General features: G+C 34.8%; 1 protein-coding gene across 3 annotated transcripts in view; it reads right to left on the reverse strand.

The window, feature by feature from the left end:
* Positions 1-553: 553 nt before the first annotated feature.
* Positions 554-19,209, reverse strand: part of LOC134527148 (copine-8-like) — a 204,109-nt gene continuing 185,453 nt past the window's right edge. For all 3 annotated transcript variants that reach the window (XM_063359538.1, XM_063359539.1, XM_063359540.1), the window contains one exon: positions 554-10,114. In XM_063359538.1, coding sequence (XP_063215608.1) covers positions 9,821-10,114 — 294 coding nt within the window. In that variant the 3' untranslated portion in view covers positions 554-9,820. The remainder of the gene's footprint in view (positions 10,115-19,209) is intronic.

A 19,209-nucleotide genomic window follows, 5' to 3' on the forward strand; every position in this document is an offset into this window, starting at 1 on the left:
TGCATTTATGGCATTTGATTTTATCGGCCGGACACTTAAACCATGGATGTGAAGGGATGGTACCACATTTCGAACATCTGTTTGAAGCGGCTTCTTTGTTGTGTTGATGGCTATCACTTGTCTGCGTCCTCTGCTGTACCGGCTGTGCTACTGCTAGCTGCTTCCTTGGCTGGTGTTGGTACTTTCTGGTACTCCGTATGGCATCAATAGACATCTCCGTTGGTCTCACTGTTTGTTGTTGCTGGCGCACTGTCTCTGCCTGTCTTATTCGCTTAACAGCCTGTTCTGCGGTTAGTGTGCTATCCATTTGTAGTGTTTCGGACAGCTTATCGTCTGCTACACCGATGACCAACACTGTGGTGATAAGTTCATTTTTCAAGGTCTGTAATTCACACGTTTCCGCAAGTTTAAACACATCATTTATAAATACGTCAGCTGGTTCACTGTCTTCTTGTCTGCATTTGAAAAATTTGGCTCGTTCGTAAACGAGATTTTTGTTTACCGAGAAGAAACTGTGGAGTCGGCCTTTCACTATATCATAATTGGCCGCCTGGTCCTACTGAAGTGCGAATGTTTCCATCATGTCATCAGCTTCTGGACCCATACAGTACAATAACATGTTGACTTGAGCTTCCTGTGACTTTGCTTGCAAGTCGGACGCCAAACGAAACCTTTTGAATCATTTTATCCACTTCGGCCACTCGAACGGCGTGCAAAAGTCGAACTTGTCCGGTGGTACAATTTGAAACTGCGCCGCGCTCGCCATTGTGTTCACGACCAGTTCGTCCACGTTTACAAGACAGCAATATATCACTATTACCGTAGCACCACTCTGAACCGCTGATTGCACTTATCTCGTACCCATAAAGAACCGTAAATGGAAAGAATAAATCGCGATATGTGACGTATAACCCATTATTTTACACCTGACACCATGTAGTGTTTACGAATCTATCACTCACGGCGCCATTACATACACACTGCCCGCCACCCGCAGTACCAACTGCCTAATTGTATCAACCACTATGCACGCAATATATACAACACTATACATATGTATGACATTAGTGATTTTAACAAAAGCATGCTTGAACATAGCTAACTGATCCAATGCAACAAATTTTTAATCCAAAATTTACCTGAAACTTTCACACACACACACACACACACACACACACACACACAAATATATATATATATATATATATAAAACTACTCTATTTAATCACATTTGAAAAGTTATTTGCTTTGATGTATGTACATAGCCAAGAAAGATAAAACAATACATAATTATACTTTAAAAACCTTTTTTTTTCCCCACTGGCTATTCTAACAAAACCACATGACTACATTCTAAAATCTCTTTGTCACTAAGTAGGAAAATAATCAGTGTTTACTTAAAATTTATTTCAACCTATTTAATAAATGGCTACTACAACAAGTAATATAAACTCTATATGACATAAAAATATAACATCTCACAAAACATAACAAATCAATTTGTAAACAAATATGTATAACAAAACAAAAATAAAAATTTACATGAAAATGTTATAAATAAATGGATCTAGCAGTGTTAAGACAAAAATCATGAACAAACAAATTAATGACGTAGCTATGGTCGTGTTCGAGAGCTCCTGCTTAGTGCCCTTGGACTAACGGACAAACCACCACGTTTCATTGCATATTCTTCACACTCACATAGTCCTGGCACCGTTATTTAAGGGCATCAAAATTTGGAAAAAAATGTTTCTCGCATAAATGTTGCATGATGTTTTTAATCCCACTTTTAAGATTCCGAGCATTTTGTGTAGGTAGTAAATATGACATGATGAAGCACCGTGAAACAGCAATCAGTTTTAAAGTTGCTGTCAGGCAGTTTGGTACTTATAATGGGAAAATACAGTAATTACATTACAGTAAAACTCGTTTATATTTACCCGCAAAATAAAATTTCGCGTCCAATATGGTGAAATGTTTCAGTCCCGCCATTTCCTCAATAAGATATACGTTATTTTTTTCCAAGTAAGATGTTATCCATAAACTTCTTTTCCTATAAAAAAATGTATTTTGAAATTTAAATATATTTTTGTTTGGATATTACAGCTTATCATTTTAATAACAGCAATGCAAACTTGTCTGATGTGTGAATTTTCTTTTAAAGACGTTTTAAAACATTATAGTCTTTATATGTTTGTTTTCATTGCCACTGTGTATTGATTATAAAAATGTAGCACACTCTAGTTGGCATCATTCATGCTTGGTTACATTGATGACTGTATAGTTAGTCGAATATTGATATTGATATTGATAGCTCGCCAATTGCAAGCAAAGTATGCAATCTGTCCAGTGCCGAGTAAACTACATTTGATAGCCCACACTCTTTCGTGGTTAGTGTGTACTACGACAATATTTATATCTTAGTTCCGGCTCATGTTTTGGTCACTGTTTTTGTTTATCTATTTAAAGTTTAACATAATACATTTAAGTTGGATGACTTAATAATTTAAATTCTTTGGCATGCTTTTGCATACCCTACATTTTAAAAAAAACTTCTTTTCCATGAATAGGTTTTGTTTTTATGAATAACTTAACCTCAACCAAAATGTTTTTCTCGCATAAAAGTTGCACCCCTACTTTTCAAACTCGATTTCAGCATAAAATGTGCGATGCTCATGCGATAAAACACACAGTCCCCTTCTTTGCTCTTGATTGATATCAATACTTATGCTTTATTAAATTGAACTTTTTTCCTTTCCTCGTGAATACAAATTTCATTAGAGACACTTATGTACAGCAACACTACGCATGAAAGCAGGGATGTACGGAAGTGTCAAACACAACCTACAGTAAGTACCCATCTCAGATGTTGCTTGGAGAGACTCTGGGAAACCCTAGAAACAAGGTGACCACATCGGAATCCGAACCCAGGTCCTCGGAACTTGAGTCCAGTGTCTTGCCAATGCGCCATGTTGCATTGTTACCAAATTTTTCTTGGTGATTTTCAACTGAACTGTTTGCTCCAACATAATAAATGTCGTGGCTGAACAACTAGAGGAAAAAAAAATTACTTTATAAATCTCGGTACAGTCTTTATAATTTATCATTTTTCCGCTGTTACCACTGCATTAAAATTATTTAGAAGTTCAATAAGACAAACAATTAAAACATTAACTTCTAAACAGCACTAAAAAATTAGACTTTTTATATCATAAGAAGAAATTATTTAATATCAGGTTATGTGTGTCATTGGAACATAAATTAAAATAAGAACGAACAAATGAGTGCATTTTTCCAAAGATGCAAATAAACAGGGAAGGTTGCAAGGGAACAATGCTTACAAAGGGCCCTACGAAAAGACAAAGTGTACACTGAAGCAAATGAACATACCCAAATCACAATGGAAAAAAAAACATACTTGCATGGACACTAATTCCTAAAACTTACAATTACAACCAAATTAAAAAAAAGCAAATGTAGAAAATATATATATATATAGACAGTTTAACACATATAATAGGAATGCTAACACATCAAACATTGTGCAACTGTGTTCAGACTCGCTGGAAATTGTTTTTTACTGAGAACAGGAGAAATCAAGTAAAGAATGCTTACAAAAACCAGAAAATTAACTTGTGATGCTACAAAAATTTCCAGTGCTCACACCAGATCAATATTTAAATTCAAACAATAAGGCAATAACTTAATGATGAATCAGCAAAGATCCACAATTTAAAACATTATCTCACACATATGAAAAAGAAATGTTCTATAATGTACCATACTATTACTGAAAAAATATAATTACATTTAAAAATTTTCAACTAACACATTTACAGTGATAATGTGAACACACAATGTGAACTGTCAACACACCAGTCCAGCTGTTGTGAGACATTCCATAGACACATCAACCCTGTACTGTACTATGAAAAATATGGCACACGTGCAATTAAAAAAAATCACAGTTAATAAATAAGTCCAATATTAGGATATATAACTACTTAAATACATATTACCTGCACCCACATTACATTACAAGTGGCCATAAAAAGCTTTTAAAGAATGCCTGCATCACAACTGAATACAGAATATGGAACACCAGCCCACAAATGAAAGTTTGGTGGTATAATTTGGCCCTATATGATATAAAATTGCCAAATACTATATCTTTACACACTATAACTTGAAAAATTACAAGAATACAGATCTGTTCAGTGAATGCAGATAAGTATACTTGACTAATGTACACTAGTCATGAACTATTTGAAAACCTAGTTTTACGATGGTATCTATTATTTTTATGATAAACTGTATCACTGAATCCTAGTATTTTTCATAAACAGTAATGGACACACAAAAATACAAAATACACACATGTTAATTATATAACCAACCAAAAAATATGCTTTCAAAGGAACCAAGGTAAGATTATGTATCAAACAAAATATATGGTTTGATAGATCACTGTAACTCATTTGCTTTGTATGATAAATAGATTACAATTCAAAGAAAATTGCAGTATGAATTAAAATTAAAAAAAGGCACACTTTTTCCCACTTTAGTCGGGAATATTTTTCCTATCAGAATTGAGTCGTAGTTAGTTTACCTACACTTTCCCAAATGCTCTCACAAAAACAATAAAACTGACAAAAAATTATATTTTTGTTAAATCAACTTTTACAATTTTAACACACATTTAATAAGTTTTGCTCAGATACATGACACAAAAAAATTTCAAACAGAACCACAATCACAAATGTTTATGAAAACATTACAATTCAGACCTTCTGTAGCATTCACGAAAAAAAACCAGGTTATTCGGGTTAAGAAAGAACCTTTACTCTGTTTGTTAAAAAAGATTTATCAGTAATTAATTACTCCCGTTCAGAAAGTCTACTGGGTTGTAACCAGGTTGACTCGATTCCCTACTCTATGAACTTTGAGCTAACCCTGTATCGCAGTTGGGTGAGTTGGTTGTAACAGACAATATACGTAAAATTTCCGCGGAAAAAAAAATTACAAATGCCAATGCAACAAATATTTTTTGTAGCAAATGGTGGTATTATATAATTATATAATGGTGCTGATATTGTACTGTTAATATAGAGCCTAATGCAGCATTTATTTTTAAACCATGTATTTTTTCTTTCATTACAAGATCAAGGAAAGTTCACTGTTTCCATTATCACCAACATCATTTCTATTGAGAAAAACCAACCATCAGAAAAGCTCAAATTTATTTTAGGTGCTTTACAACTTCATAGAGCATTGCTTAATTTTAAATAAGCTAGTTTTATAAATAATTGTTAATCATCATCATAACCATCTGGTAATTTATTAAACATATGCTTCCAAGTTCTTACTTAATTTTTAATAGTATCAATAAGTAACAAACTTGAATATTACCCAAGTGTTTGAAAACAACCAGGAAAACCAACAGTGATTGTATTAACCTGATTACTCTCTACTGATCACTTTCTGTAAAAGCCTTATGTAGCATAAACTAACTTTAGTCTGTTATTAAAAATGTTTCTATTATAAATTTAAGTGTTACATACAAACAAATGTGATCTCAATAACATTTTCAAAAAGTTTTACAAAAGATGACATGAACCCAATATTATTACTATTATTTTATACTATTGGTGTGTATGTAGTAAATACACCAATCCCACACTTAGCACAACTTCAAATTGCGCGAATTCATTTAGTGCAATGTTAATTTTACTGCCCTAGTCTTGAATAGCACGTCTGTAAATTTCAGTCAGCACGAAATTGCCACAGGCAAAAAAAAAAAATAAAGGTCGGGCGCAACAACACAATGTCTCCTTCGACTTGGTAAACAACAAATGTACAGTGGCATACAATTAGCTATACGAGGGGGGAAGAGATACGCACGCAGGTCTGACTACGCTATCGGCTGTTGTACAAACATCAGCTAAGGCAAGTTCAGTTGCGTCTATGGAGTGTATATGACCAAATGTTTTTACTACAACGCGTATGGCGCCCAGCAGTACCGTTGTCACCCGGCAACAGATCGGGTCATGATGAACTTCTGTCTAGTCAGTGGCAGGGAACTCGCACACACAAACACCAAGCACGTTGGCCCGTTCGTATGCCGGTTACTGTATGTGCGCAAGCATCTGCAGTTGGGATAATTTTGGAATCATTGCTTCCAAGTGAGAGTGTAATGCATCGTGTTCAAGTATTTGAGACAAAACTAGAAGCATTACCGCATGCAGAATGTCACGAAAGCCACACTTATGTAGGTCGCACTTTAGTTTTAAGCTAGTAAACTGTGTGCACAATCGTACGAAATAAGGACTCTATCAAATGTTTATATAAGTCTGACACTGTTGGTTGTACCATAAGGATTATATTTGACATTAGATACTCGAACATAAATGAACAGATGATTCTCATGGAAAAGGTTGTTACATGAATGGTGCAATGAAAAAATAAAATCATGGGCCTGACAGTTGGTGTGAACCAAGCAGTGATACATGAATAGACACTTTACTTTCTGAATAATTAAAATGTATATATGTGGTCAGTAATATCAGTTTCACTGCCAGTAAAGGATGGTTTGGAATGTTCTTGGAAAGGTATGCGAAGTTGAGTTGAAAGTCACGCCCGGGCGGGCAAGTCAACTAGCCAACTGATATAAGTACATAACCAACTATATCCCATTAAGTGGTGTCATATTTGTCATACAAAGTATTCTATGGTAGGCTTATAAAGATAAGGGTGTGACACATTTATCATTGAGTGTTATTCTACGCATTTATATTACATAAAGAATATTTCTCTACACATTTTGGAAACATTAAGTAAATTAGCCTTGCTATTTATGGAGAATAATGCTTCAGAATACAGTGTAAACTCTTTATAACGTCACTCGATTTAATGACAAACTCCTTAAAACGTGGAAATTACTTGACTTTGGTTGGTTTACCTTGTTTTCTATATAATAATACACTCTATATAGCGTCACGCTCACTCTATTTAACAACAACAATACGGCATTATAAATCATTAAGCAGTAGTTTCTAAGTTGCCGAAGTTGATTAGAACTGCAGCTGTGTACGTTCTTTTGTTTGCTGTTTCGTTGTATTATCTAGCACGTGTTTACTTAGACAAACGTACCGGAGATTCTAAGAAATTTTGTCTTTTGTTTTTATATGATGAACTGGCACATATTTACCTCGGTCACTAGACTTTTGTCAAGTTTTTACACGTTATCATTATCGCAGTTGCTTACAGACTTTCGAACTGTATGGTGAATAAACGAAAAAGTTTTATTAATACGCTCAATAGAGGCAGGAGAAAAGATCAAAGAAGTTGGAAGACGCTATGGATTTAGCCGCTCTACCGTGTCTACAATATGGAAAAACAAAGAAAAAATTCTGCAAGCAGAGGAGGATGGAAAATCTGCTAAGAAATTAAAGAAACCTCAATACATATGAAGATCTTGATCATGCGATGCTATCATGGTTTTATAGACATGTAAAATGTGTACTATATTAGTAAATACATATTATTATAGAATGGTAAAATTATATCTTTTATTTCACTTCATTTAACGACCACTCTCTATAACGCCGAAAAATGCTCAGTCCGTTAAGTGCCGTTATATAGAGTTAACACTCTATGTGATTTTTAATAACACAAACATTTTTAGGAACGCATTAGTCGCGTTAAGTGAGGGATTGGTGTAATTTGAAGATTCTTCTCTTATTAATGTTTATACATTAAGCTGCATTAACAGAATTTTATAAACATAATTTGGCACAGTCAACTGGCGCACGGTACCGGGTACCAGCCAGACACAACTTACGTTTCCAATGTACCATTAGTGCTATAACTTCATCCACACTGGACACTGGCATCTCCATTCAACAAATATTTTCAGGTGAACAAATAAAATTAACTTTCCAACCTTCACTGATTCAAATTTTAAATAATATTTCTACACTGGTAGTGAACATTTCCTTAACCATCCTGTTTTCATAATTTACTACACGTAAAAACAATCAAACTAATGCTAATAATACTTTGATTGATTAGCAAAGTTTGGTTCCAATACTTAAACTTCTTAACTTAGCACTAAATTATCCAGAGAAACATTTCCTTGTTATATTTCTGAAGTTTCACTTAACTTCTTATATGTAATGTAAAGATTGTGTTTAAAGAGTACACATTTACTTCAGTCTTATTCCAGCAGTATTATTAGAATATTATAGAGAAAAAAAAAGCTTGCTTTGACAGAAAGCTGAAATGAAAAACATATAACTATAATCTGCTACTTGAAAATTAATGAAATAATTATATTCTGCACCATAGACAATGTGCTATTAGTTATTCTTTTGATTCCATTTGCACCTAATAGCATTGGTTATTTCAAAAAAATAAAATGTTCAGAGTTTTCACTGAAAGAACAATTTTTTTTTAACAGCACCCACAATAGATAAATCTTCATCAAAACACATAACTGCAAAGGCCATAACAAGTAATAAAAAAGATTGTATTAAAACCCATTTAGTAAAAAATATATATTTACCCTTGAGTGTTTTCTAAAAAAAATATGGATACGTACTACAATAATAAAAATCACTGGCTGATGGTAAGCTAATAATGGAAAAACAAGACATCAAACTGAATAATAAAAATTAATAACTCATTTTTCAATGCAGCACAATCTCTCATTATTTTCCAAAGTAGGCACTCACTTGTGAATTCAGGTCATGTCATGCCACAACAAACAACAGCAATACAACCTCGACATTTATAACAACACAATAAGTTTGTTATACTCCCCCTTTCTTTTCACCTTTCTCAAATCTTAGGGCGTTCTTTTGCACTTTACCTGCCGAAAACCATATGGCCACTAGTTGTTTTACTCACGAAGTAGGCCATGCTCCTGAGGCTCCTCCCCTCAAGGAAACGTTGCGGGGAGCAAGTCATCAGCACGGCGCTTCAAGCTATCATTCACGTCTGAGCTGTTTACGATGTTTAGCATATTTTAATTTTAGGAAAATGGATTGCTTACTTTATCACCTTACATGTAAAAATTACAATCATATTTGTATAGATACTGTTTTTTGAATAAAATACTATACATTTTATTTATTTAAATTAATTACTTTAGGTTATATGAAACATATCCTTACTCACAGTATGTGTAAAAACACATAATACAACCTAGTTCATTAAGCTGACATTATTTGTGACACATTAGATATTATCAAAGCAGTTTCTTTCAAATTATAGTTACAAGTCTTTGTGACTCCTTTTCCTAAAAACTCTTACAAATCCTACGGAGAAAAAATAGATGGCAAGTAAAACAAACCTAATATGTTTCTAGGCAAAAAATATTCACCACAACAAAATCAATAATTATTGCAGACAATACCACAAAGGTATATAGGGAAAACAGACACTGTAAATATCTTATTACATATTTGGATTTAAATTGCATCAATATTTCCACTTATTTGAATATTTAGTGAAATACAGATATTTTATTTAGAAACATTGTAATTAAAAATTTAGATTTAAAACAATACAACTCGTGAAAAACATGTAAACATTTAAATTTTTGACTATATATATATATATATATATATATATATATATATATATATATATATATATATATATATGTGTGTGTGTGTGTGTGTGTACGTTCAGTATTTTCAAAATTATTATAGAACTGCAGTTATTAACTGACACAGTAGTTATTAGCTGAATCAGTAGTAGGTGAACACTGATCACTTATGCTTCACATCGAAAAAGTCAATATGAACTAACTTGTGTGTCAGCCGGATGTCATTGACTTGGGAACTATGTTTTTGCTCTTCATGTAGCCCACTATCTGGTCTGGAATTTCAGCCAACACTTCTTTCGCCAGGTATGCTTTAGCAATTTTTAGGTCAGTTATTCTCTGGAAATTCCTGAAAGGGACGAACTGCACAATGTCCCGAGCAGCCACGACCTTGTTGTGGGACAGAGGGATCGTGTCACCATCAAGTTCATTCATTGCCATAAAATCAGCATTGCCAACACCCACTATTATTATCGACATTGGAAGGTTTGATGCTCGTATGATAGCCTGAAAGAACAGCAAAATCAAATGTACAGTGACAAATGGAACACACTTTCACAGTAACCATTGAGACACAGCTATATTATGGAATACAAGTTCACTTGCAGCCGCAGTGTCTGTATCTGGGCTATGTAGGTATATGGTTATTATTTATTGATGAATTACATAATTTTTTTTACTGATGAGTCGCGATGAATATATCCAGCATTTATTAAACTTTATACTGTAACAAAAAAAAAAAATTATCACCTGAAAGTAACACATAAAAATAAAGTAGAATCATTTATGCCTATCCTTCTTGATACAGAAGCATAAGTTTCTTCACACCCAAAACAACTTAAAAATCTAATCTTGGTTTCAAAATGAGAAAATTACACACCCCCTTTGATTTATTTACATCAAAACTTTTGCAGGTTTCTGAGGCAACACAGACTCAAACCAAATGTTTACAAGTAAATAACATATTTTGAAGTCAGTTCATCTAAACTTACTCTGAGCCATCTAAATATTAAAACTTTTGTCTGAAGTAAAATTTTCTTATTAAGCTTTTATGGTTGGCAAATATTGGGGTTACAAACATAATTTCATTTAACATACTGTTCAGAAGAATACAACTTTGGTGTATTTGTAGATGTTAAAATTTCAATTTTGGCTCTAGTATTTAACTAAAGCTTCATTTAATTTGACAAAGTTCTAAAAAAGAATGGTGATTTATGCCAATGAACAGAGATTCCAAATTTTTTTCAGCTTTGTTAACACACTTCTATAGCTTGCTTATAACAATCATTTTTTTTTTCAGGGAAAAATTGTAATGCTGCTAAGGTCACAAAGGTAGTTTTAATACTTAACATCCCTAAATTTTTTTTATGTATATTTTTTTATACTCTCAAAGAATTTGGCAGAAAAATATAAGCTTTGTCTAAGAAAACTGAAACCACATGACCTTTTTCTGTTGTGGAAATTTTCATTTGAGATTCCACTGCCACAGAGTGAATGGAATGGATGAAGCTCAACATCTAATCAATATCAACCTTGATAGAGATAATGGAAGTTGAAGAGATGAGAATGGAGTATTGATGGAATGAATGGGTGGGGTAAACGACTACACCTAGAGAAAACCCACCGGCCCATGTCACAGTCATGTCACCTTGCAGTCATCCTTGCCCTTCAAGTCATGCTGGCCTACAGTTAACTATTTAGAGATCAAAAACTATGAATTTTATGTTCATCTTCCTGAAAATTTAATTCAAACTGTGGAGTGAGGATTAAAAAATTTATGAGTACCATATTTACGCATAGAAGGATCGCCCCTGCATATGGGGCACACCTATAATTCTGGGGAAATAATTTTAACATTTTCACCATAAGGGTCTTACTCAAATAAGGGTCACACCATATATCTGACTTCACTAGAGTGCCATGGACCCAAAAGAAGTCTTTGTGTTCCGTGTACACCAATCCCTCACTTAGCATGACCAATGCGTTCCTAAAAATGTTCATGATATCCAAAATCACGTATTCTGAAGCACTGGTCTCCATAAATGATAAGGCTAATTTACTTAATGTTTTCCAAAATGTGTAGGGAAATATTCTTCACGTAATATAAATACAGAGAATAACACACAATGATAAATATGTCACACAATTTATCTTTGTTAAGCCTACCATCGAATACTTTGTATGAAAAGTGGGTACTTTGTCTGCATGAGAACAGGATTTTGCATTGTTCATGCCTTCTGCGTCTCCATGGCAATAGGCATCGCGCTGCAGTGATGTACCCACAAGGAGGGGCATGTATAATGAGCGGCGCAAGAGTGATCTGCCTCTAGACTGCCGTAGCGAAGTACGGGTACATTAGTTGTACGTTGCGTGCACGAGTCGGGAAACCATCGGTGCTATTCATTTTCTCTCCGGTACATTATACAGCATTGTAATAAATTTTCACTGAATTTTTATTTACCATTACTGTAAATGGGAGATGTGGCTTAATTTTTTTCCATTAGTATAGCCGTGCGAAGCCGGGTCAGGCAGCTAGTAAAGTATATAAAGTACATTTTCTATTCTTATTTGTCGCCAGCTGGTGGCAGAATAAACGGACTTAACCAGTCCTCCGCCGTGAAGATGTTCTTCTGGGAGTGGGCTGAAGGTTTCAGTAACAGCCAGTAATCTCATTGAGCAGAATTTTGAAGGAGGAACATGAAGACTTTGGAGAGGTCATTTCAAGAACCCACAGTAAACAAACGGTCGACAGTGCTCAGTAAAGGCAAGCCAATAAAGAAAAAAAAAAAAGTGACAATAACAAGGGTCGCAAAGAGGAAGCAAAGAATATATAGTCTCACTCACCCTTTAGGTGGGGTTATTCCAGAGGTCAAAACATCACGAAACGTGGATACACTCACGAGAAGCGCGGAACAAGCATGTCCAGCCCGAACTAGACTTTAACAATCAAAGGAATAGGAGTTTCTCTTAAGGAAAGCTTCCCTCAACCACCAAGACTACATTTTCTATATACGATATCGGGACAACTCAAAATCGAGCGGGAAACACACACGGGTGCTTCGCGAGCCAAAGACAATCAGGCCAATGGCAAAAGTGTGACTCTCTTGAAAGACCAGTCGCTAGTGAAATTAAACAGCCCTCAGGGAACAGAAAGGCGGTGGGAGAGGAAGGTGGCTCCTGATTTTCTAGGTGAAGCGAGCAGGAGGCAGCTCTAAAAAAATTTTTTTAAAAACTTTGGCTGCCTAACAATAAGCCTACCTTCAGGGGCAACTGGGCTTAGCTGTGGTCTTGAGACAACCACGAGAGGGTGCTCAGATTGCCTCTGCTAAGCCTGGAGCATATGGGCAAGTGCACCAACAGGCATGATGAGGAATAGCTCAGTTTTGGTAGCAGAGTTCCCTGATAGATGGTGTTTGCAGTACCTTGGAAAGCTACAGGACTGGCCTTGGTCAGGGCCATAGACCACTGGGGTTATGGCCGGTCAGTGCTCTTGGTCAAGTTCGGGAAAGGAGAATGGTGGGTGCGGTAAGTGGAAATGCAGCCACAGTGGGAATTGGGCTCAACAAGGCCTGCAGATGTGCTGGGATGGTAGGGAATCTGAATCTGGAGCCTGACTGAAATTGCTCACCTCAGACAAGCTCTGAGAAGGAGGGTGAACTCGGGTGCAGCTGAGTGAAGCACCCGGTGTAATGCAGGCCGGCAGAAATTTCAGGGAGTCTTTGTGCAGCGAGATGGGAGAAAAATGAGGCTACATGCAGTGTTTACAAAGGGTAATCAAAATATCTATTCTGGCACTCGAAACGCCTCGGTGAACCAGTGGGGAAGATTAAATAAGAAGTGTATAATGAGAAGAAATTTAAATTAATATCAAAGAATCACTGTAAAATTAAAGTTCACTAATTAAATTAAAGACTGAAATATCTGTGCAAAAAAAATTTTAAATTGCGACACTCTTCTCCCCCCCAACCCCCCCCCCCCCCCCCAAGAGCACTACATTTACCACCCCTCCAATTCCCAAATTATTTAATAAATTATGAAGAAAAAGGCTGCTATTTTTTATTTCCTTGTTTCACTTCTGTATATTGTATTTTATTTTTTTACCCATTCTTTTGCCGCAGAGAGAGAAGAGGCGGCAAGCTACTCTTAATGAGATCCTTAACTTCTATAAAAACTAACACTATGGTACAGGCAAACTTGTGTGGGGCTGGAGAAATATAAAAGGTGTACTTATAAACACCAACAATGGCTGCAGTTTTGTCATTGAATGTTAAGTTGAAAACGAGGGATATCTTGTGCAAAAACAATAATGATTGGGCACAGTTGCATCATAAACACCTGTCAAGATAGACATGTTAATTTTGTGGGTTCACGGGACATTGGTTCACAAGAATGAGGGAAGGAGAACCGTCAACACTACCACATGGCCTCACACACACACGCAGGAAGCTGTCACTAGATACGACCTACAATGTCCTTGTTGTACACTAAGGATTCTGTCGATACCAACATAAGAATGTCATTTACATTCAAAGCTGAATTATAAATAATTTTTAATAATATGACTTGTTAAAAAACTGTGATCTTACTTTCTTAATATAATTATTTTGACTTGTACAACATTTTAGCATTGAGGAAACCACTTAACTAATATTATATTTTTTTAAATAAAGGTGTGAACCAGCAAATATTACACCTTCAGGTTAAAGTCCTTGATTTTAAAATCACACTTGTTAAAAGATTGTTCTTTTTTTGTATATGTGTGTCTAATACAAATATTAAAAATAATAAATAGGCTGCATAACTATTAATTAATGTGCAACACCTAAATGTAAAAGAATTGGGAGACCTCGATAAACATTTATGTTTAAATACCAACATTTATGTTAATTTTTGTGTGACCGTATGTGTCTGAATGTATCAGATGATTCTTGAAGGTAATAGTAAATGGTATATTCCTATTGCGTCTTTGCGTGTTTGTAGCTATTTCTTCAAATAAAGCCAATTTGTGTATACTACATTAGAATGGAAATTATGTAAATTCATACCACGAATTTATGAGCCAAAGATGTTTATGTATCGTGAAACAACTCTTTTAACCTAACATTCTTCTAGACCACCAACGAACACCACCTTCCATATTTAATAAAATCATATAAAAATCTTTAATGTTTACATAATAATATCAAGACAATAAAATAATAATAAAATTATATTTAATTAAAATGTATAAATGTATTAAAGACCAAAATCCTGAACCCCACGAATTTTAATACTAACTTAGATTCTAATATAATTCAGGGCAAAACTAAATTTCTTTTGTTTCATGCTGTTGGTTATGAAAATCATTAGTGAACAATTTCAGAGAAAAAAAAGTAATTATATTTAACCTGGGAGTGAAATCTCCGTTTACATCTATACTCCTTGCACATACACACTCTCTAATTCTCTCTCTGGCTGGTATATTTTTAGTTTGTCCCCTCTTCTCCTGACCTTCACTGTGCAGCACGTTACTTGCCAGCGCCGCCCTGGCGCACGGCAGATGCACACGCACAATAACTACGCTGTTCACGGAGCTTCACATGACTGCTGAGATATTTTGATTAAACAAATTGCACATACCCGTGGAGTTATATTTATTAAAAACCAACATATGTTAGTTATTTACGCACATATTCAACCTCACAGTGTAATATTATTTCTATTTACATCCAAAGTCAATAACTCACATAAGGTTCACACTACATTTTTTTAAAAATAAAAATCGTCATAGAATGTACAACCCATATACTAGTAATCTACAGTATTATTTTCCTTTCTAGAAGGCAAATCATTAAAGAGTTAAAGCAGTGTAAATAGAAGGTTATAAATACTGCTATTTTTTTTAAATACTAAAAGATGTTTCACAAGATCTTTGAATGGTATGTGCATAATGCATGTCATCAAATATTTATTGTCCATCAGTTAGAAGTCATTTTAAGAACTTTCTGAAAATCCACAAAAACTTTAAGATGACATTTGACACATTCATAAAATTTGTGAAATGTTAACTTAACACATTGTAGTATTTATTGATTTTTTTTCTTTTTTGTAAACTTATTTCATTTGCTGTTTCAATCATAATAGAAACAGGTAATTCTCGCACATGAGACTGAAAGAATAGACATCTGGAGAGGCTATGGTAATAGGGGGGAAGCAGTATTGTGGCCAAACAAACAGTGGTGGCAGAGGAACAGAGAGAGGACAATAGCCAATCCAGCTGTGCAACACTTAGGTTATGTGACCTGCCGAGTGTCTGCCGGTGACGAAATGTGGATTTTCTTGTGTTCCACACAGCTGCACTAATTTCTGAAGTTTATAAAGTAGTGTATGGTACATTTGATTATTAACATTAGATTAAAATTTAAAAATACTCCACCTAATATTATTTTGCAAATTCATGATTTGAAATGTGTGCCACGCAAGCTAATGAAACTTATGGCTGCTTAAGTCATTTGAGCGAGTTTACTAGCAATTGTCCTGTGAATCCACTCATTGCGAACCAACTTGCTTAATGTATAATTACTAGTGATTGGTCCAATAACAATTTTCTTGAATCCAAATTTTAAAAGTGCCTCGAATCCCCCCCTCAAATCTGAATCTAAGTTTCAAGAGTCAAAAATGAAATAACGTACAAGAGATAAAAATTTTAACAAACATACAATACTTCTTCAGAGCGCTTGTTTGTTTCTGAGATGTTGGCTACATTTTAAATTGGCAATTCCGAATGATTTTACAGTATTTTAAATGTTGCTTACTTATACCAACCAACCCATTTTACAATATTCAGGGTTCTTACAGATATTGCAGATAAAAATTCAAGGACTTTCAAGGACTTTTCAAGGACAATAAAGCCGAATTTTAAGGACCATCATTGGCTGTGATAAATTATCAAATACGTATATGTATCAAATACGTGAAAAATCTGATCCTCACAAGACTGAATGGTTTTCACGTACATTTTTAACCTATTTCTTTTTTATCACATTTTTAAGGGACACATCAGGAAAAAAATAATATCAGAAAATCTAAATACAATTGTAGAATTGATTGTAGAATGAAATATTATTGCTAAAATTCTAATAAATCAATTTCATCACTTACCAGTATTTCATAAACCTTCTCTGCTGGTCACTGTCCCTCAATTTTCAGAATTATACATTATTAACCTGTGCTTCAGTGAAATCATTTTAATCATGTTTCACAGTTCGTGTTTCTGTCTTGTCACGAGTAGTATGCTGTACTGCAGACACTGATACCCATTAACAAATCTAAACAAATATTTACACTAATGTGGCTAATAAAATAATTGTGAATTTAAAAATATGAAGACCCATTTCTGTATATTCAAGATCAAAAGAAGAAAAGTCCTAAGCAGACAACAGACAATAAAATTTAAGTTAAATTTGTTTATAATCATTCAACTTGCTACACAAAAGCTCATCAAGTTTTGCAAGTTCTGCCACTTTTTCTTTTGCTGTCCTCCTGTAACTGTTAGACCTTGAAACAAACGTTAACTTTCCTGTTTTTTCTGCTTGCTCTGAGAGTTTATCAGCTGATGCACTCAGTGTGTCTATATCCACTTGAAGTCTACACTTTTTTTCCTTCAGTTCATCTAACTCATCAGTAACACATTTCCTTTTTAAGGATTTCTGCTCTGTTTCTTTTGCTCTTTTTTTTTCTTCCAAATAACCTTGCCACTTTTGCCGTGCTGCAGATGCTGAGATGATCATGTCTTTTGTAATGTGAACATTAGTAACACCACCAGCAGATGTAATGTGCTCACAAATTATTCGCTGTGCAATAAGTGTACGCTCTTGCATGTTCTCCACTTCAATTTTCCTGTTCAAGGAAAACCCTCTCTCAACTGCTGCTTGACCATGGGAAAGAATAAGTAGCATCTTCATTACTGACCACAGCTTTTCATAGTCAGATTTTGACATTGCACAGGCATATAATAGCGAATCCAAACTATCTACCACTGGTCTGAACTTCTCAAATTCTGAGGAGAAACCAAATTCAGCAATGAATTCTTTGTATGATGAAATTAAGTCATCACAATCAGTTTCTTGAACTCGTTTAGCCTCCACTAACGTCTTCAATGTCAAAGTAAACTTTTTTGTACAATCTGTTGAAATATTCATTTCCCTTGGGTCTAAACATTTGAGGCTTCTCACAACTGAATACTGTAAAGGACATTTCTTCAAAATTTTCTTTACAGTTTCAACTAGAAAATCACGGCATTGCATACGCAACTGCAAAACATCATATTCCTTGACAACATTCCTCTGAATCAAATCTTTGATCCTGTTCTCAGCAGCAAATCCTAACTGAACTTTTGCCACAGGCAAATGATTCTCTTTCATACTTACATCAATTTTCATAAGCTTGATGCCTGTAGCAGCACTCTTCAGCTCACTATCCTTGATGAACCTTTCCATCAAGCTTCGGATCAATTTCTCCATGTCCTTAGCCAAAAAGGGCAGCATGGGTTTATCAGTTTGGTACACTTTCAAAAAAACTTCAACTTGTTTTGCAATTGATTGGAATGCTAAAAGCTTCACTGGACACAATGTATCATTTGCTGCTTCTTTAATAACTGAGAAAGATTTTGTGTTCGGGTTTGGAATCTTTTTTCCTGCAACTGCCTGTACATACATTACAATATGAGGCCAAATCTCAAGAGCACAAGTAACCACAATCACATTTTCAACCCATCTTACTGTACAAAACTTCAAGGGAAATACATTTGATTCTGTCACTTTGACATAATCTGCCCTTCTAGCTGGTGAGTCCTTGAAAAGATAATACAAGCTAGATAAAACCTTATCTAGATCCCATGTGGATGATGTAGAACCATGCTTGAATGCCCCATGAATTATGTGTAACCCGCAGCTGCCTGTATGAATCACTGAAACATTGGAATCTCTCTTCAGCTGATCACACACAAGGTCATAAAATTTCCAATTTACGTTTGGGCCATCCATGGACAGCTGTAACAAAGAACTGCTTGGTATACCAACATCTGAATACATCTTTTCATAGGAGGTGAACATATCTTGAGCAGTAGAGTGTTCTAAAAATTCGGAATGTATGTAAGACGATCTGACCTTATCACCTTCCCAGTAACGAACATGGTAATCCATTTGTTTCTTCTGCAGTTTCCTGTTCATACTTTCATCAAAAAGCAAAACATAAGTTTCTTGTTTCCGAAGGGTTTCCATAAGTAGAGATTGAAAATATGGAGCAATGCCAAAACAACAAAGATAAGCACACTTAGTTTCTCCTAGTGAAAAGCTCTGGGCAATGTTACTGTCACTAAACATAAGTTTAAAAATTTGTGAAATATCTTCACATGACTTATACGAATAGTGGCTACAGCATACTTTCAGGGCCCACATAACTTCAGCTTTCAATGTATCATGGCTCGAGAAGAAGGGAGTAAGTTTCTGGTTTTCTTGAGGTGTAGGCCTAATGTTCACTTCAGTATCAGCCACCATGGAAGATGAACCTTGTTGGGACTTGGATCTACCATAAAAGTACTGGATTCCTAAACAAGACTTTTT

The sequence above is a fragment of the Bacillus rossius genome, chromosome 1, assembly GCF_032445375.1.
Source record: "Bacillus rossius redtenbacheri isolate Brsri chromosome 1, Brsri_v3, whole genome shotgun sequence".
Classification (NCBI taxonomy): Eukaryota; Metazoa; Arthropoda; class Insecta; order Phasmatodea; family Bacillidae; genus Bacillus; species Bacillus rossius.